This window comes from Anopheles darlingi, chromosome 3 (assembly GCF_943734745.1).
Source record: "Anopheles darlingi chromosome 3, idAnoDarlMG_H_01, whole genome shotgun sequence".
NCBI lineage: Eukaryota > Metazoa > Arthropoda > Insecta > Diptera > Culicidae > Anopheles > Anopheles darlingi.
This window is the reverse complement of record NC_064875.1, coordinates 3424928-3442458: the sequence shown is the minus strand read 5'-3', so window position 1 is coordinate 3442458 and position 17531 is coordinate 3424928. Positions and strand designations below refer to the sequence as shown.

General features: G+C 48.1%; 5 protein-coding genes and 1 non-coding gene across 7 annotated transcripts; 2 read left to right on the top strand and 4 right to left on the bottom strand.

Annotated features, from left to right (window-relative positions):
* The first annotated feature begins 6268 nt into the window (after window positions 1-6268).
* Window positions 6269-6341, top strand: Trnaf-gaa (transfer RNA phenylalanine (anticodon GAA)). The gene has a single exon. It is a non-coding gene; the product is annotated as a tRNA-Phe (tRNA).
* A 1471-nt stretch (window positions 6342-7812) lies between these two features.
* LOC125953353 (uncharacterized) lies at window positions 7813-8528 on the top strand. Its single transcript, XM_049682850.1, has one exon. It carries the CDS (start codon window positions 7831-7833, stop codon window positions 8443-8445), a length of 615 nt encoding a protein of 204 aa, XP_049538807.1. The 5' UTR covers window positions 7813-7830; the 3' UTR covers window positions 8446-8528.
* A 247-nt stretch (window positions 8529-8775) lies between these two features.
* On the bottom strand, window positions 8776-9545 carry LOC125953358 (uncharacterized). Of its 2 annotated transcripts, none has more exons than XM_049682857.1 (4): window positions 9377-9545; window positions 9247-9309; window positions 9001-9156; window positions 8776-8909 (listed from the first exon to the last, which is right to left on the bottom strand). In XM_049682857.1, exons 1-4 carry the CDS (start codon window positions 9378-9380, stop codon window positions 8806-8808), a joined length of 327 nt encoding a protein of 108 aa, XP_049538814.1. In that variant the 5' UTR covers window positions 9381-9545; the 3' UTR covers window positions 8776-8805. The 2 variants fall into 2 exon arrangements, with proteins under 2 accessions (XP_049538814.1, XP_049538815.1); XM_049682858.1 differs by having other exon boundaries at window positions 9399-9545.
* A 126-nt stretch (window positions 9546-9671) lies between these two features.
* LOC125953356 (uncharacterized) lies at window positions 9672-10549 on the bottom strand. Its single transcript, XM_049682853.1, has 4 exons — window positions 10300-10549; window positions 10171-10230; window positions 9929-10087; window positions 9672-9850 (listed from the first exon to the last, which is right to left on the bottom strand). Exons 1-4 carry the CDS (start codon window positions 10511-10513, stop codon window positions 9747-9749), a joined length of 537 nt encoding a protein of 178 aa, XP_049538810.1. The 5' UTR covers window positions 10514-10549; the 3' UTR covers window positions 9672-9746.
* A 373-nt stretch (window positions 10550-10922) lies between these two features.
* On the bottom strand, window positions 10923-15130 carry LOC125953331 (cyclic nucleotide-gated cation channel beta-3). The gene is made up of 6 exons (XM_049682823.1): window positions 14030-15130; window positions 13779-13963; window positions 13329-13714; window positions 13113-13262; window positions 12967-13051; window positions 10923-12890 (listed from the first exon to the last, which is right to left on the bottom strand). The coding sequence occupies exons 1-6, from the start codon at window positions 14965-14967 to the stop codon at window positions 11575-11577; spliced, it is 3060 nt and encodes a 1019-aa protein (XP_049538780.1). The 5' UTR covers window positions 14968-15130; the 3' UTR covers window positions 10923-11574.
* Window positions 15131-15850: 720 nt separating this feature from the next.
* LOC125953344 (inactive peptidyl-prolyl cis-trans isomerase shutdown-like) lies at window positions 15851-17461 on the bottom strand. The gene is made up of 2 exons (XM_049682837.1): window positions 17319-17461; window positions 15851-17258 (listed from the first exon to the last, which is right to left on the bottom strand). Exons 1-2 carry the CDS (start codon window positions 17357-17359, stop codon window positions 15995-15997), a joined length of 1305 nt encoding a protein of 434 aa, XP_049538794.1. The 5' UTR covers window positions 17360-17461; the 3' UTR covers window positions 15851-15994.
* Window positions 17462-17531: the final 70 nt, after the last annotated feature.

The following is a 17531-nucleotide window of genomic DNA, read 5'->3' as shown; positions in this document are numbered from 1 at the left end:
ACATTCCGACACCAGCAGTAATACAAAAAATGCTTCGGCAAAGAACCAGAGCTCGGCTAAAGAAGAATGGCAAACCAAGGAATACATGGAAAACAGCGAACGACACATTCCGATGCCGGGGCTGGAGTGCCAGTGGCCCAGAAAAAGAAAAGCAAGGAGAACAGGGTTCTGGTTCCGCTGGCCTTTGCGAAATAAATCGAACTTCGATCCAGACGAACGGCCGGGTGTGCGTGTGGTGCATAAATCGGCAACGGCACACAATCACGCGTCCTTGTACGCCGGTAAGGATTGGCCAAATCCCAAAAGACACCTCCCCTCTAACCGGTGCAAATGGCTCCAACATCAACATTATTTTAGCTAAACTCCAAAACAGCTAAACGGCTCAGAAATAGCATAATGCTCCAATGAACTACCATTCGTTGGCGAGTGAGTTTGTTTATCGCTGTAATGTGCACACAGCACGGCAACAAGTTGTCCTGGGCTGGACCGATCGCGGTCGAGGTGTAAATGGGAGTCACACTTTCTCATTAAAAGTTTGAATGAGCCACGTGAAGCCCAAATATCCGCAGTTCTATGAATAAAACCAGTTCTATAAATAAAAACAGGACGAATGGCTGTACCTGGTCATACAATCCCAACGCCTTTGTGTAGTTCCGAACCTGCGAAGAAAGAAAACGAGAATGGTTCATGCGTTGAACGAGTAGATGGCGCTGACGAAGTGAAACGCCCGAAATGTTCCCTTGAAATTTTGCTCGATATTTTCTGTTCACTTCAAGTTTTTTCAAATTTAATCGTTTTTTTTTTCAAATTTTAATTTAACCGTTTTTCCAAATTTTACCGAAATTTTACCGAAAATAAACCTGTTTTTCTTACCTTCATGTACTTGAGCGCTTCATCGCGCAAATTTTTGCCCGCCACTTCAATTTCATCCACTACTTTGGCTCCTTTCTGGCGTCCTTTCTTCATCGGTTTGTTCATCTTTCGTTGGCTGGCGCGCTGTTGCATTAGGTGGAGATGATAAAATTGCAAACATTAATCAGGGCTTCCTGAGTTGTTTCTCTTACTATAAAATCATTCCACCTGAATAGATTCACTCGTCAAAAAAACAAAAAAAACTCTACGTAATCATTGCTTTCATGCCAGTCACCATACTGGCGTCTTGTACCGGGACACTGCATTCGTGTATTGATTGATCAAATTAAGGACCATTCCATAAACTCGCTCCGTCCTGACCTTGAGAGGCAATTTTTAGCCATCCCAAACTCCGTGCCACCCCCCGAAAAAGGAAAAAGCAGAACCAAAGTCGATTGTGTTTGCAATTTTCAATTATCGAAAAAATCGATCATTCCGGCGATGGCATCCGCGCAAAGGACATACGACACCACGCGGCCCTCCCTCCGTTCACCAGGAAGAGAACCACGAAACATCATAAATCTTCCCGAGGTCCGGGGGTACACAGCGGGGGTTGGGTAATACGTCAACATTGACGCAAAGCACGCCTCATGGCGGATGGGTTGGGGCCAATGCCGGCTTTTGATAGCAGTAGAACCACCGGAGCAAACATACCGGAACGAACGAATAGATACTAGCCCGCGGCAGTGTAGGCGAAGAAGGAAGCGGAATGTAAATAACCACGCGGTGAGGCACATAAAATCGATTATCTTATTAGATTTATGTCATATCGAATGTAGTTTATTCGCGGTTCCTGTGTTTTACGATCCTAGCGGATTCGGTAGCAGTAACAAAGCGGAGCGTCCTTTTTTGTCGTGCCTACTTTTTGCTTTCGGGACACTTCAAGTCCGATCACTGACCACCGAGAGGAGCTGTAACGCTGGAAGCGAATTTTGCCACTTGTTTGACCGTCCTAATGCTTTGCAAAAGGATAATTGCATGTATAGTAGGAGTAACTTTATGATTAATGACACTTTAAGTGTAGTTCCTTCCTTCCCTCGACCTCAAATGAAGCACAAAAGCCGGGGTGACTTATCCTCAGGAACTCGCGAAGAAAGTTTTAGGACCTGACTGAGGGGCGCACATTTCACCAGGAAATTGTTGGGCTTCCGCACAAAGACGATGTTATAGTTCCTCGTTTTTTTTTTGCTTAATTACTCTGCACATGGCAACGTCTCGATTTTGCCAGAATGAAGATAACATAAAATCCGTACTTGGGTTCCAGAGACAGGCAGCAAGTAAGTCGCCATTAGCACGAACAACATCGCGCACCATTTTAATAACTTACCGCGCCAATCAAGCGAACGACGGCTCGATTCATTTTGCAAAAGGCAGCCTTTCAGGTGATCACCGTTCCGTCAATCACTACTCAAGACACACGTTCCGCCTTGATGGACACTCCAAAAAATGCCAAAACGGAGTTTGATGGACTCGAGCGTATGTTTAATTGCCGGAGAAATGGCGCACTAATTTACACTCTGTCCCACGGACCGGGAACCGTTACCTTTTCGCTCACCGGTAGCCAACCGACTGAGGATCGACCGTTCGGTTTCGTCGGGTGGATTCTCAAATTTTCCAAAAACTCCGATTAGGCAGATGCTCTGGACGACTGGCAGTGGGTGGTGTTTGCTGTCATCAGTGCATATCATCGTCGGCACGGAACGCCGCCGTCGCCCGGAAAATCGACAAAAACAATTTATTTTTATCCTTTCATTATCACACCGGCGAGGCCATTCCGCCGATGGTTTGTTGGCGCGCCCAAAAAACGCGCGAGTCATGAACAAGGGCCTACGGTTCAACACGGCCGATCGCACAGCAAGGATATTCGCTTACGAGCAGACTACAACGTGATAAGAAAATCCTCTGGCAAATGCGTGTTGATTAACGATTTTTCTAGCTAAATGTGGAGCACGTTGGACAAGATTTCTTTCGCTTTTTTCGTCACTAGGTAGTCACTTTGCTTCAGAAATCGGTAGAACACTTTGCTTAACTTATTTTATAAATAACCCCATTCCGCTAGCTGCACAATCGATAAGCACCGTCGACAAGCATAATGATGAGGCTGACATTCCGAGGAAAGTGGAAATGAGATCCGATAGGAGAAGGGCCTTAATTTGGTGAAACAACAAGTGGGCCAGTTGGAAGTTGAAAGCCGAACCGTTTCGCTGTTCTACCGTTCTCATTTTTCATGCACACAATGTAAAGAGGTACCGTAGCGTTGCAATGATGGAAAAGGATAATCATGATCGCGTTGTAGAATTAGTTTTCTCGTTGTAAATTTTCCTGAACTACATCGAACACTGCTTAGAACCTCGAGGTACTAACTGTTCTAGCCTCTTGCTAGCAGATCATATCGTGATCGGGCATGATAGAATCCGACAGCTGCTTACCACTAATAGACACGGGCTAACCAGCACCTTTCATTGGCCAAACCAGACACCACAGGAAACGTAACAATCATTAGTATCAATCAGTAAATCATCGTTTTTGTTAGATTTTGTTACAGCAAGTTGCACGCATACCCCCCGCGCTAACATTCCGAAAATCAACCCGACACGCAAGGCAGCAATTGGAATGGTATCATATCTGCAACAACTGTTTCGCCGTGTTACTGCTCCCGCCAGGCACTAACTTCAGGTTCGATGTGCCAACGACGAAGCATTCGGAGGTGTTCGTACATCCTTAACATGACACATACGTTACCGGGTTAGATTTGATGCGAAGGAAGCCTCTAGTTGATCATGTTGATGACTTCATTTTTAATCCACTTGAAAGGCTCGTCGTGAGGTGTTCAAGACCAAAAACAACTATCACCGAAACGTCACTCTCACTCAAACAACACTAAGCCACACAAGTTGGTACTGGATGTTGAAGATGATCTTGCATCTAACATTCCCTACACACCACACTCATTGCAACAGCAGCACAGGCTCCAAACATGGACATCAGAGATGCGGAACACGGCCGCCTACAACTAACAACATACTGCAACACTGACGACTGACGAGTGGATGCGTTACTACGCCTTCGCCTTCACTCCGACTCGTACGCGGTTCGGTGAGACACTGTTTCGATTTGGTATACTCCGCAATGGTTTAGCAGTTTAGTTTTGATTTGGCTCCGAAGACCGAACCGCATGTCCCGAAGCCAACATGTGGCATGGTAATGGGGCACGTGGAAGCGCAAGCTTCGAACTCCACCACCAGCACGAACGGGTTACTTCCATTCGACTACGGTTTACTATCACTCTACTCTATAGCGTTATGAATGGGTTCACCTTCGCTGCTGGAGCCAGAAACAACAACACTAACACAAAAGAGAGAAAGAGAGAGAGAAAGAGAGAGAGAAAGAAAAAGAGAGCATGGAAAGGAATTTTGGGGGCCCGTCACTGTTTGAAAGCGGTCATAGCTCCTTCTGTGGCGTAGTATCGAGAACGTGCTGTAGAGTGATGTACCAATGATGTACTCCAAGTCCTTGATCCTGTCAATATGTGCTAACCGTAGCATCACATTGAGCATTTTAGATCACTTCCCATTAACAATTGGTTGCATTACAAAAGCAGAACGATGTGCCATTCCGTTAAGGCGTTATGCCTTTACATAGTCTGCTGTACTTAGAAAGTCCGATCCGGGGGGCACTAGCAGCCAACTCGCCGGGTGGTTGAGGCGACGAAATTCATTTGGAGGCTAATATTGATTAGACAAATATAATTTCAACACGGACGCGGCCCTACCGGCCAACCCAGCGCCAACCAAACCTTACCCAGCACCGATAATAATGCCAAACCACGAACCACCAGCTACCGCAACGGATCAACAACGACGATAACTTGCTGTGCTGCAGCCATGGTGCTGCGGTTCCCTTGGTTGGCTCAGGACCAAAAGGTCGTCCAGGACGATGACAGTATCGAAGGCACGTGGAAGGGGAGTTCGCCAGAACAGCACCCTTCCCTTACCCTGGCGGCCCGTCCCCATTTGGTGGAAGAGAATTCATCAGACGAAAAAGTTTATAATTTTCATTACCCCCCAAAGCCAACCAATCGCAACTGGCATGCTATCCGTGTTCAGGGTTCTACGACGCGAACGCTAGAAGGAACCTCTGGCTAGCCTTTAGTGTATGGAGGCACGCATACTAGCGACTTTTGGGTGAGAAAGAAAGAGACAGAGCTTCTGTTTTTAGCAAAAGTACCCACGTTTTGAAGCTAAGAAGAGCTAGGGGTTCAGAGAAGCGAAGCGGCAGGACCAAAGCTACCAGAAAGGGATCGCTTGCTGATGGAACGTCTTGAAGATAAACTTCCCTCTCCCTGTAGTTTATTGGCAGTTTAATAGCTTTCAAGGGTTTACGTAAATGCTGCACGATAAACACGATTGTTTTATGCTCTTACCACAACCTGTTAGCCTGACCGAATGGATGTAAGGTAGCACATAAAACGTAAAAAGCTCTATATTTTTATAGTTTTATCTCAAAGAAACCGCAATATGCGGAAACTTTACTCTTAAAGAATAATTTTTTAACGATAATACACGTGCCGGTAGTACTTCATCTGTTCTACTCAGAGAGGCTCGAAAGTTGAAAGTCACGGTCCTAACCCTGACAGGACCTGCGCTGACAAGCTGATTTTACCACCCGCACCGCCTGCCAATTCTAATGTCGGTGTGGCCACGGCGAGGGACAAGCGTGCGAGGCCAGGGATGTTGCGATGTTGGAAATTCAAGTTTAAAATTTGCCACCAGGAACTGATGTCAAGGCCGACACTCGGCTGGAATGTTTTAAGGGAAGGTAAATGCACTGCAGCCGATAACGAAAGCATGAGTGTAACGAAAGCTGGTGGCACGATAGTTATCGTTTTTGATAATATAAACACTCAATAGAATAGTAGAAATCGCGTGAGGCTTGTCGCGGCTAAGCCACTGTTGAAATGTACCGGTCATTGTGAAGAAGAAGAAATGTATCACTTTATATTCATCATGAAGAAACCCACGGCAACGGCACAGTACGCGTACGACCCCTCTTACGAAGTGAACGATACGATCTCTTCATTTGATCTCTGAATTGCTTCATTGATCTGACTTGTGTTAGTATTTTTTATTATTGCAAACTGAAAAGGTAACATTCCTGTAAATCATTAGTATGCCGGTAAAGCTGACATCACGATGCATTGGCGGTGATAATATATAGGCGCGATGATCTTAGGTGCATACTTAAAACTCTGATTGCCGATGCGAATGATGATAAGCCAGTGGATGATCGCATGATCGCATATGTTACCGGGGAACCGGTTCCACTAGTTGTAAACCCACTTCCCCCCTCCCAACGTGCCGAAATAGCTCAGTTGGGAGAGCGTTAGACTGAAGATCTAAAGGTCCCCGGTTCAATCCCGGGTTTCGGCAAGGATCACCTGTATTTTGCCCATTAAACGGAGGTTGTAAAAGGTGGCAATCAGTGCGCGACACCTTAGAGGCGAAGGTGTAAGGGGTGGGTGTGTGGGGTGGGGTGATGATGACCATCATTCACTTCCCCCATTACCATGAAACAAACTCAGTTCTTTCTCTGTGCACCTTGATCCTTTTTATGATGGTTAATGACACAGAACATATTTTCTTTTTCACCCTCTGCACATGGCACAGCAGCTCTGGCAGCTCTCAGAACATTATTCCAAAGGGGGGACCAATTATGTTTTAGTATGGCCAGCAATTTGCATAATGCCTTGCATTTTTATTCAATCATCCCAACGACACTGATCCTCGTGACACGCAAGATCGGCATTATGCAGACAATTCAATTACCTGTAATAAGGAAGCACGCAATCGTATAGTCTTCTGGCACACGATGAAGCAGTGAGATTGCTAATTTTGGTGAAAAGACCTTTTGCCCTTGAACATGCGAGAAGGATCACCGGGTGTAGGGCTGTGCTTTCGAAGCATTTTAACGCCAAGAATGCTACGAGTTCTGGTGGACGGTTGCCATAGGTTTGTTAATTGGTTTCCAGCACATTTGCATATTCTTCTACTTTCATCTGCCTCACGTTCACCAAACCGTTTGACCAAACGAGCATCGTAATGTCTGATTTCTTAACCGAGCTCCGTTCGCTTTTGCCTTGACTTACTTTGAATTCAAACAGTTCGCGCTCTTGCTACTCCGGCTGTTCACTATCCTGTCCGTCGACAGCAGACAGCTGTATCTTTAAACCATGCCATTAGAGAGCCTTCACACACGGACTTTTGGGGGCACGATTGATGGGTGTGCGATTTCTATGGCTTTTTGGAGCTTTGTTTCCCGAAATGCTCCAAAATGCCAAAAGGTCCTGCAAAGGTGTTTCGTAAAGAACTGATCTTCGATCCAACGTGTACAAGAAACGTTGGCTCGTCTTCTGCCAATGAATGATAATTTATTCGCACAACGACTCCGACTACGAGGGTCTAGACTCACCACGAGATAGTGATAAGAAACCAATCGTCGACGACGGTTGAGACGAGTGTCCTTGACCATCACGAACCGCCACGCACGACGTTGACGATGATCACGGGTCGGGTCAGCTTGGGTCGAAGCTTGGGGGCAGCTGGTGAGAACGAAGCAGATCGCCCCAAACGATCTGGTTCATCGAACCTGTTGTTCTCGGGAAACACTGGAGGCGTGCAGTTTCGCAGAAAGCGAAACTTGTTCTGCTCTGCATAAACTGGTTCACGCGACCAGCACGGACGGTGATCGTGGCTCAGTCGTGGTCCACAAGAAAGATGGACACGGTGGTCGTGGTCCGATCCGGAAGATGCATTATAAATAGGTCAGACCATGGTTGGTGAAGACGTTAGTTTGAGTTTAACATAACACCGGAACGCATCATCGGTGCTCGCGATTTGTAGCAAAAGTGAAGTAACAAATATGGCTCGTTTCATGGTGAAGAATGGTGCAGCCAAGGTTGTGCTTGTAGTGCTACTAGTGCTGACGAGCGTAATACACGGTGCACCACAGAAGAAACCGTACGAGAAGCTATCAGCGCTGAAGGCTCGCGCTGAGCAGCTCGTGGAAGCGTCTAAGCAGCAGCCTGCTGCGGGGACCGAAGACCAGCAGCACACGGACGAAAGCGAAGAAACGCTGGAGCAGATACAGGCCAAATCGGCCCAGTACGCGTACGACACCTCGGTGAACGATACGATCAACGATCACTCGATCCAGCGCAAGGAGGAACGTAATGGGCTCTCGCTGAAGGGTTACTACTCGTATAGCGATGGATTTTTCAAGCGTACCGTACACTACGAAGCGGACGATAAGGGCTACCGTGTGGTCAAGGAGCTTAGCATCCCGATCGGTAATGGACCACAGGTTGACCCGAACGGTAAGGCCGACGTGTCATCATCGCTGACCGGATCATATTCCATCACTGCCGATGATATTGCGAAACCGCAACGGAAGTCTGCATCGGACGAGGATGAAGATGAAGCGGCGGCAGCAGCAGAGGACGAAGAGGAAGCGGAAGGGGACAGTGAGGAGCAGTAGAGGGGGCTAACTAAGGGCTTCGTGACTGCGCCCCAATACAGAGCGCACCCAGTAAATTCATAAATGTTATTTATCTGAATCGATTAAGGCTGATGCTCCGTACAAGACTTGTGCTTCCTGTCTGAGGTTGAGACCCAGCGCTCACAGTATATTGTCCGAAACTGAACTTTAAAAACTGAGGTATCGCTGGTAGGTAAGAAGTGAGGTTTACTATTGTGTGTCACTGTGTGATGGTCATACGAATAACTTAAGATTTATGCTTGTGGTTGAATAGTAAAGTTTCGCGGTATTTTCATAAAGAGCGAATATAAGATTATCATTTATTTGAAAGCATGGTAAAGTCATCCGAATCATCAGCAGCTAGGCACGAACACACTTCTGACGCTTAGTGGCTCGATCGATTTCACATTTTTCGAACGGATTACATTTGATGTTACCGCAATACGTGCCCACATCAGAAGTAACTGGGAGGAACGCAATGGAAATCCAGCGGCAAGACAAAGTTATTAATTCGCCATTTTGCGATGAGAAGAAGTAGGTCGTTTGATTACTTACACTTATCGGGGTTTGCCAGCTTGGTATACTCAATGCACGACTTCTGATTACAACCGTTGGCGCAGCACTTACCCTGGATCGATACGCAATCCTGATCGGTGGAACACTTGGGCGTACAGGTCGCCACCGTGGATGGCGTTGGACATTCAGCAGTGGCTGTAGCGTGATACGAGACGACATACCGAGTGTGTGATAGAATGTTAACAGAGAGGCTGAGCTAATGCGTAGCTGGCACCTTTAACTTACAAGAACATTCCACCGCAACTAGCATGATGGCTAGACTGACTAGCTGATATGTTACGATTTTAGCTGTTCGAAAGTAACAAAAGAATTCGGATGATTATAAAATTTCTCGACAGATGATGTCCGATCGTACTCATTCTGAGGTGAACGCCTACCCGAATGATCACTATGCCTCACTGTTGAATACACTGTTTAAATCGAATCAGCGACGCTCTTCGCTTGCTAAAGGACCAGCTTAAACTAAAGCCTCCCTACAAGATAAACCGCGGCTCTAGCTTCTTCACCACTGACGGCTCGTGGCACATGGCCTTGAAGAACAGGTTGGCTTAAGATCATGGATAACGAATATCAGCCAGGTAATACCATACCTGGATGAATCACAGCAAGAAATCTGTTGGTTCAGAGCAAAGCCAGTCTCGATGCAAAAATGTTGAACATAAAAAGCGATGATAATATTTTCGTTTATTGGGAAGGATTGTAAGATTATCGGAAATCATCAGCATCTAGGCACGAACACACTTCGGACGCTTGGTGGACGGATCAACGCCACATTTCTCGAACGAACTACACTTGGTGCTACCGCAGTACGAGCCCGAACCGGAAGAATCTGTATGTCACGATCGCAAAGTCATTAAATTACCATTTTGCGATAGGAACAACGATGGGAGGTCCTTGGGTTACTTACACTTATCGCCACCCTGTACCAGTTTCGTACGTTCGACGCACGACTTCAGATTGCAGCCATTAGAGCAGCACTTACCACCAGTCGATGAGCAATCGCGGTCGGTCAGGCACTTGGGGGAACAGGACGACACCTTCGAAGCAGCTGGGCAATCGCCAGTGGCTAAGGTGTGAAGCAAAATGACATAACAGTTGATATAACAGAGTGGTTGCACTACTTCTAGGGAACTGGCACTCGAAACTTACAAGAACACTCCACTGCAACTAGCACGGCAGCTAGGCACAAGGCAAGGATAGCGATCTTAGCTGTTGGAAGGCAATAAAAAGGTTCGGATCAATTTTTATATTAATTTATTCTTCAAACTCCGATCGTACTCATTTTGTATTGAATATTCTGCTGGAATCGAATGGACGATGATCTTCGCTCGCTAAAGGACCAGTTTAAACTGAGCCGATCGCTATGGGAGCCAACCCAGATAAGCTGTGATTCCAGCCTCTCCACTATGGGTATGAGTCGCAGCCTTAGCCGGACAAAGTGACTGATGCGGATCATGGACTCAAGGGTTCGTTTCAAAACCAGGCTATTCATTGGCAAACAAAAACCAATTTCCAATCCTAATCTTTACTCCAGCCTACAGTGGACTGCATGCATATGGCCATCATCGCTCCCCAGGGACGTCATCAACCGTATAATAATTCCAAATCCCAACAACCACCGATTGACCCCTTCCTCCTTGATGTGTGCCTGACTGCAAACCAACGTCCTGATGATTTATGACCGTCCGTTGATTTTTCTCAGCGGAACTGCCGTTGGAACTGGTTTTCAGTTTGCTCCAGCAAACGACGACGCTGTTTACGTTCAATGTTTGTTTCGTCGCTAATTGATCGTAAACAGCCTACACCCACCGAAGGGGATGGAACGGGAAAGTAGAGGAATCCACAATTAAGAGATTAGAAGCCATGAAATGAGAAACGGGTTTACAACACAGATCGTTTGTAGATAAACATCAATACAAATCTAACACATTTCTTTATTCTTACTTATCCTGGCACAAGTGAAGGCTCAACTACTGAAACAGCGTTACGAGTAACCTCCTCTTACCGGCACCATTGCCTGGTACGCGTGCCTGATCACGTTTACGCCATAGTCGCACGGTAATATGATCTCATCCAGCAATACCAACGAACAACAATCAAACTAGGTATACCCGTGCCATTACGCAGAGCACGCGACACACGACCGAACACTTGCCACCGATGGGACCGTGGAGGTGAAGTGGATTACCTCAACCTTAACATTGATTTTACGATCCTCAAACCACCATCGATCAGCCGCGACATGCTTACGGCAAGCAGTTAATGATAGGCCTGCGGGTGGGTGGTAGCAGTAGGTCGATATTGAAGCGCCTCATGCTACCTTGAATGAGCGGGAAGGTCTGTTGTGCCCATTTGAATTCTCCTCGTGTGTTGCTCCCTAGAGAGGGATTAAAGGCTTTTCTGTGGATACTATACGAAGCGTGATCACGAAGATGCGGTAAGTGGGTAAACGATCATTTGTTAACAAGTAACAGCAGAAGATTGATGATGGAAAGATATCAAACACACTGGATACTAGTAGGTTGGTTGGAATAGCATTCACAATAGAGAAGATTAAACGGGGGACTTTTGTTGTTGCTGTTGCTGCTGCTGCTGCTGCTGCTGCTGGTCGTACTCGTCCTTCGACAGTTCATGCAGTAGCTTATACTTCTCCGTATCGGTCAGATTGATGTAGCTGTTGTTCTCCATTAGTTCCTTCTTGATGCTGTACACCAGATCGCACGGTAGCTCTACGTTCTTCTCATTCTCAATCTGTACCTCGGTGGTGTGTCTCAACTCAACGCTTCGCATCGAAGCCGTATCATCCGGATCCGGAATCTCCTTGGCGGCATCATCATCGACCTTCGCTTCGCTGTGCTCTTCTCGTGGTGGATCGATTGATTTAAAGCCCTGCATTAACAATTGTACCGCGGCGGATTCACGCGGTAACGCTTGGATGACGGTTTTCAGCAGTTTCGGTGAAGTCGGATCCTGTGGGTTGCGAATAACCACGTCGGCGTCACTGCACTTCGTGTCGATGCTCTGCTGTGATTCAGCCTTCTCCCTAGCCGCGTTCTTACGCATCAAGCTCTTAGCACGTTTCTTCAGGATCGCCTGTGCGTTAGGATAGTAGACGATCGCTTCGTTTAGGTCCGATTTCGACAGCACGAAGAGATTTGAGAAACCCTTTGATCGTACATCGGCCGTACGGCGATTTCCTTCCGCTCCGTTAATCGCCAGCAGACTGATCTCGCCAAACACCGAGCCCTCGTACAGTGTGGCCAGAACGACATCGTTACGAGCACCACCCATTACCTGTACCTGACCCGTCTTCACGATGTACATCTCCTTGCCGACCTCGCCCTTACGGCAGACGAAATCACCCGGCAGAAAGGTCACGGATCGCAGCTTAAGTACCAGTTCGCGTAGCAGGGCTTCCTCGCAGTCGGCAAACAATTGCACCTTAGAGAGCGTTTGGATGTGCACCGAGATGGCGATGTCGGTTTTCAGATTCGCCGGCAGAGCATCCATGATATGCGTCTCATCGAGACACTTTTGCTGCTCCCAGGTAAAGGTGAACCACATTTTGACACGACGCTGCAGATCGGTCGGTAGGTTGAGGCGCCTCATGTACTCCAGCGTTTCGTCGACCAGCTGCTTATATTCCGATTTCGAGCGTGTGGCCGTCGCTATGATGTCTCGAATCTGGCCAATCAGTAGGGCAAATACGAACACCCCCATCAGCCAGGCAGCGGTCATGAACATTAGCTCGCCCTCCTTCTCTGGCTTTGGGTTTTTACCGATGGAGGTTGCTGTTTTGGTGGCAAAGGCGAAGCACCGTACGTACGCGTGGCCCTTGTTGTTGAATACCCATCGATTGGAGCCGAGTCCTGTACAACGGGTAGAGAAGTAGAGTAGAATTCGTCAAAGAAAAAAACCCTCGGGCTATACCGGACCGATGCTCACCTTGGTAAGCGCTGTAGGCATAGTAGGCACATGCTGTCAGGTGGATCATGTACAGCATGTAGGTCAACGTTTTAACCACACGGATCTGGAAACGAAGCACAAAATTCATGAATTCCTGAGCTCCTTCATGTCTTCGGTCAACTTACAATGTGGGGCGATGAGATAACCCGATCGATCAACTTGAAGAATTCCCAAAAGCTTTGTATCTTGAGAAGTCTCGGAGCACGGAAAACCACGTGCTCGGTACCGAAGCGTAGATAGAGAAGATCCAGTGGAACCAGAGCCAGCAGATCCATCTGTTGTACGACACGCGAGCTAGTGGATTAGTCGGGGAACAATGCAAGTTACGTCGAGTCGCGTACCTTAAACTGTAACTTCCTCATGTAGTTCTTGCGCGTCAGGTTCTTGTCCTTTACCCAGAAACCTTCGTAAAGATACATGAGCCTATGTTTGACGAACAGAATGTCCAACAGGTAGATCACATCCGCGCAGATATCCATCGCGATCCAGTACTTGGTGTTTTCGGGTGTTTGATAGGGAAAGGATGATCGTAGCGGTATGACCCAGGCATTGTACAGGAACGATAGTGACACTATGAATAGCCATGCAATGTAGAATTTGCCTTGCGGATCTAGAACATTGTCGGCACGTCCGGCGCAGCAGAAGATCGGACAAAATAGGTAGTGGCTGCAACCCGCTGTTTCGGTGGCCGACTGTAGGGTGAGCGCCGAGTTCTGGATAGTACGTTCTGCAATGTTACAGAATACGATTCTCAGGTTAATAGGTCATAGATTGACCGCCAGGAAACTTACGGTGCACACTATGCTTCTGCATTGAAGGTGCTGTCGAAGGAGCGCTGGCACTGCTGGACGGTGTCGGAGGAATCTCGAGCTTATTGCGCATCCTTCGGGTGCGCTCCGAGAACCGGCTGGCTAGGTGTCGTAATCGGACGGTCACGAAATCAGTTCCATTTGCAGGCATAATTTCCGATGGACTCCTAAACGTGGGGATATTACGTGCGGTTAGCTAAATGTTCTGCATCAAAATCTGATACTTTACTTACACCGAGTTCCTGCGGTCTTCAATCTCCTCAATCACTGAAGCATTCTCGACATCGGGTATGTTCGCATGGGATGGCTTGCATGGGCTATCCCGAGGCCCAAGTGAATCTCCGTTAGCTACGGTAGCCGGCGGTTCGTCGTCACATAGTGATGTACCGGCCGATTCCGTTATGCACAGTTGCAAGCTCTCCACGGGGGTGTCGACGGAACTGGATCGCGATCCGAGCCGGTCGCCTGCCCCGAAATTTCCCATCGTGGTGTACTGCTGACAATGTTCCAGCTTCACCAGGGCATTATTTTCGTCGTTGATAATGCGCTTGACCAGCTCATGCGTACTTCGCAGGTTCGAGACCGCATTCTCCTCGGCCTCCTGGCATCCGATTTTACCATTTCGGAAGTACAGCTTCGATTTATATCCGGTGCCCTTCGGGCTGTACGATTTCATGCGTCGTTTCTGCGTGATGTTGACCTTGTAGGTCGGTGAGCGCAATACCCGCTTGTTGCCATCTGGTGCCACGGTTCGGTTGAGACACTTTTTTGCCGGACTGCACTTGCTTCGGATGAGCTGTATCGTCCTCTCGGCCGCCTTCCGTTGTCGTTCACGCAGTGTGAGCTGCTCGTCCTGTTCCCGTTCCCGTCTCAGAATATCTTCGGTGACACTGATAAAGTCCTCCAGCTCGCGTATGTCCTTCGAGATCTCTTCAAGGCTCTTGTGTAGCTTCGCCTCATCACGGCTACCCGTACGCGCTAGGGCTCCACTCGATCCGCCCATCCAGGCTGGCTGTCCACCGGTCCGATAACCCGGCCCCATGCGCTGATGATATCCTCTCTGCCATGGCGGTGAAAACGAGGTTGCCGGAGGTCTCGATGGCCACCCGTAGTCACCATCGACCGATAGCACCGTCTCCGATCTGGATCGATTCGTGTACGATGTAGCCATCACGTGTTCCGTGGCAAACGGTACCTACTACAAACCGAGCAGGCGGTGGAAGGCAAAGCACTCAGCGACCCACGACGGTCGTCACCGGACTAACGACTGGCGGTGGTGGAAGCACTAATGGTGCGTCTCCATCGTTCGGACATGGAATCGCTATCACGATTGAATACTAATTACTTGCGGCGCAGCTACACGCAAAGGCCAAACTCACACACTTCTACTTCGGCGAGCGCTAGTTGCTGCCGTGTCACAAGTTGTCGTTGTCCACTGGAAGGGCGAAAACGACGATGACGAGACGTTGACCACGGCTAGCTGGAATGTCTAGCAAAAATCGATATTATACCGCGTTCAACGTCGCAATTTTTAACTATCGGTATCCTTGAACAGTGGCAACCTTCTCGGCTCAAAGGTAAATGGCACAACGACGAAGAGTGTCCCTTCGACATCCTGCGCATGTGCAGTGCATATCCTTATCATGTCGCAAGCGAGGAGGTGTAGCAGGTGGGAGCCACGTGGCGCAGTTTTGTTTACTAATAACGGCCACTCGAGAGAAAGGACTCCTCGGTGCAGGCATACACACACACTCATATGCATCGTACCGGTCTTATCATTTGAGCGGTGAGTCATATTATGTACGCTTCATTATGCTTCATTATGTACGCGTCTATCATATGGCCCAGATCATGTTACGTTTATCATTTATGCTCGTAGCTGGATAAGGCATGAAAATAGTAGAAGATGCATCAGCCCATAAAGGTTGTCAATTTGTAGTGATTGTCTCTGATGTTCTCATCCAGATTGAATTAAGAAATCGAAAAGTTTTTCTTTACCCTACTAAGACCACGTTATCACCGTACAAATAAGTAATGCAGCAAAGGAATATAGTATGCATACAGGAACATGTCCTTTAATTCATTAAAATAATTCTGTTTTCGGTTTTTGATTTTCTTAAGCTACTAACGGAAGTTTGGAGAAAATATCATAGCGATGAAAATAAGTGGATCAGAGCGACCGAATGCCAAGCAGCCGGTCACTTTTGAAATTTGTAATTTTTTTTGTTGTTATCGACTTGCACCGACAGCTTCACCTTCATCTCGTCGGCCACCTCCTGCAGCACGTTGACTTCCGCATCGGTCAGGCCATCGGGTAGGGGGAGCGTCGTGCTTTGGTCATCTTCCATAAAATGCTTCATAGATTCTTTAACCATCTGCGCGAAAGCTTGCTGCTCCGCGGTCACACTCTTCTTCTGAGTGTCCTTCATGCCGAACGCGCGGCGACAGATGTTGCGCTCTTCTTCCGTGAATTTCTCGGTGCTCTCGAGAAGGGACCTCAGCTCCCGCTGGATGTTTTCATCCCGTGGTTCTAGCTGCTGGGCTCGTACCAAAACTTGACGCGCACGCTTGAATTCACCCAACCGATGAAGTGCTTTGCCTTCCTGGTACAGGATCTTAGCATACAGGTTGATATCGCAAAGTCGCCTGAGCTCATTAATCATCCGGCAAGCATCCTTTGGCTGATCCTTCCGGTTGTAGCAAACGGCTAGGCTGGTGTAGAGAGATATGAGCGTTTCCTGTTGCTCGTTTGTTTCCGCTGCATCTTTCAAATCGCACAGCTGTAGCGTATCGACCGCTTCCAGATACTTGTGGATGGCATTTTGTATCATGTTGCGCTGGAAGCAATTCTTGGCGTACGCCCGTATTTCGACTACACGCTTCTTCACCAGCGCGTATGTGCGACGTTCGCTGTCTTCCAGAGTCTGCAGGGCGCTCGCATCACCAACGTCAACGCATTTGTGCAGTCGCACCACAAATAAAGCGTCCGCCTTCGGTGGAATCCGTGGCATGCACCCTACCTCACCGAACAGTAGCGGGTATCCGATCACGAACTGAGCCTCTTCACTGACGCACATCGTCAGCACTGCCTTTTCCAGGCCCTCCAAAATCGAATCCTTGCCCACGGTGAACGAATACGGAGCATTCCGTAGCGTCGTCGAGTCGAAGGTGGTTGGTTCTTTCTCGAAAAATGCATTGTAGTCTAGGGTGACGCGCACGTTACCCCGGACCGGTTCACCAACGCCTCGCTTCATGATGCGCTTGTGGATGTGTTCCGCGACCGGTTCCATCTGTTGGCGGAGCTCATCGAAACTTTGGGTCCACGGGGACATCATCTGCTTGTGGGAATCCTCATCCTCGTCTTCGCTGCCAAAATCGTCCTCCAGGAAGAACTCGTTCCCCACGTGTTCGCTCTTAAAATCGGCATCCAACGAGAATCCGGTCCCGCCGTTCAGGAGCTCCCTACAAATATCCGGAAATCAATGCGCCGTTCTTGCCGGAATCGTACGTACGGAATCTTACCGCAGATCAATGGGGTTTTTCAGAGGTTTTCCTTGCTCCATGATGTGGTTTACCTTCTGAATTTCGCGAATAAATAGAAAACTCCGCGGCCAGGATATCCAATTTCGCTGAACCGATTTTTATGAACTCCACGAGGCGCGAACCCCTCGGCTGTCATAACAACCGGCGACCGGCTTACAGTGCCGTGCGTACTTATCGCATCCCACCCATCGA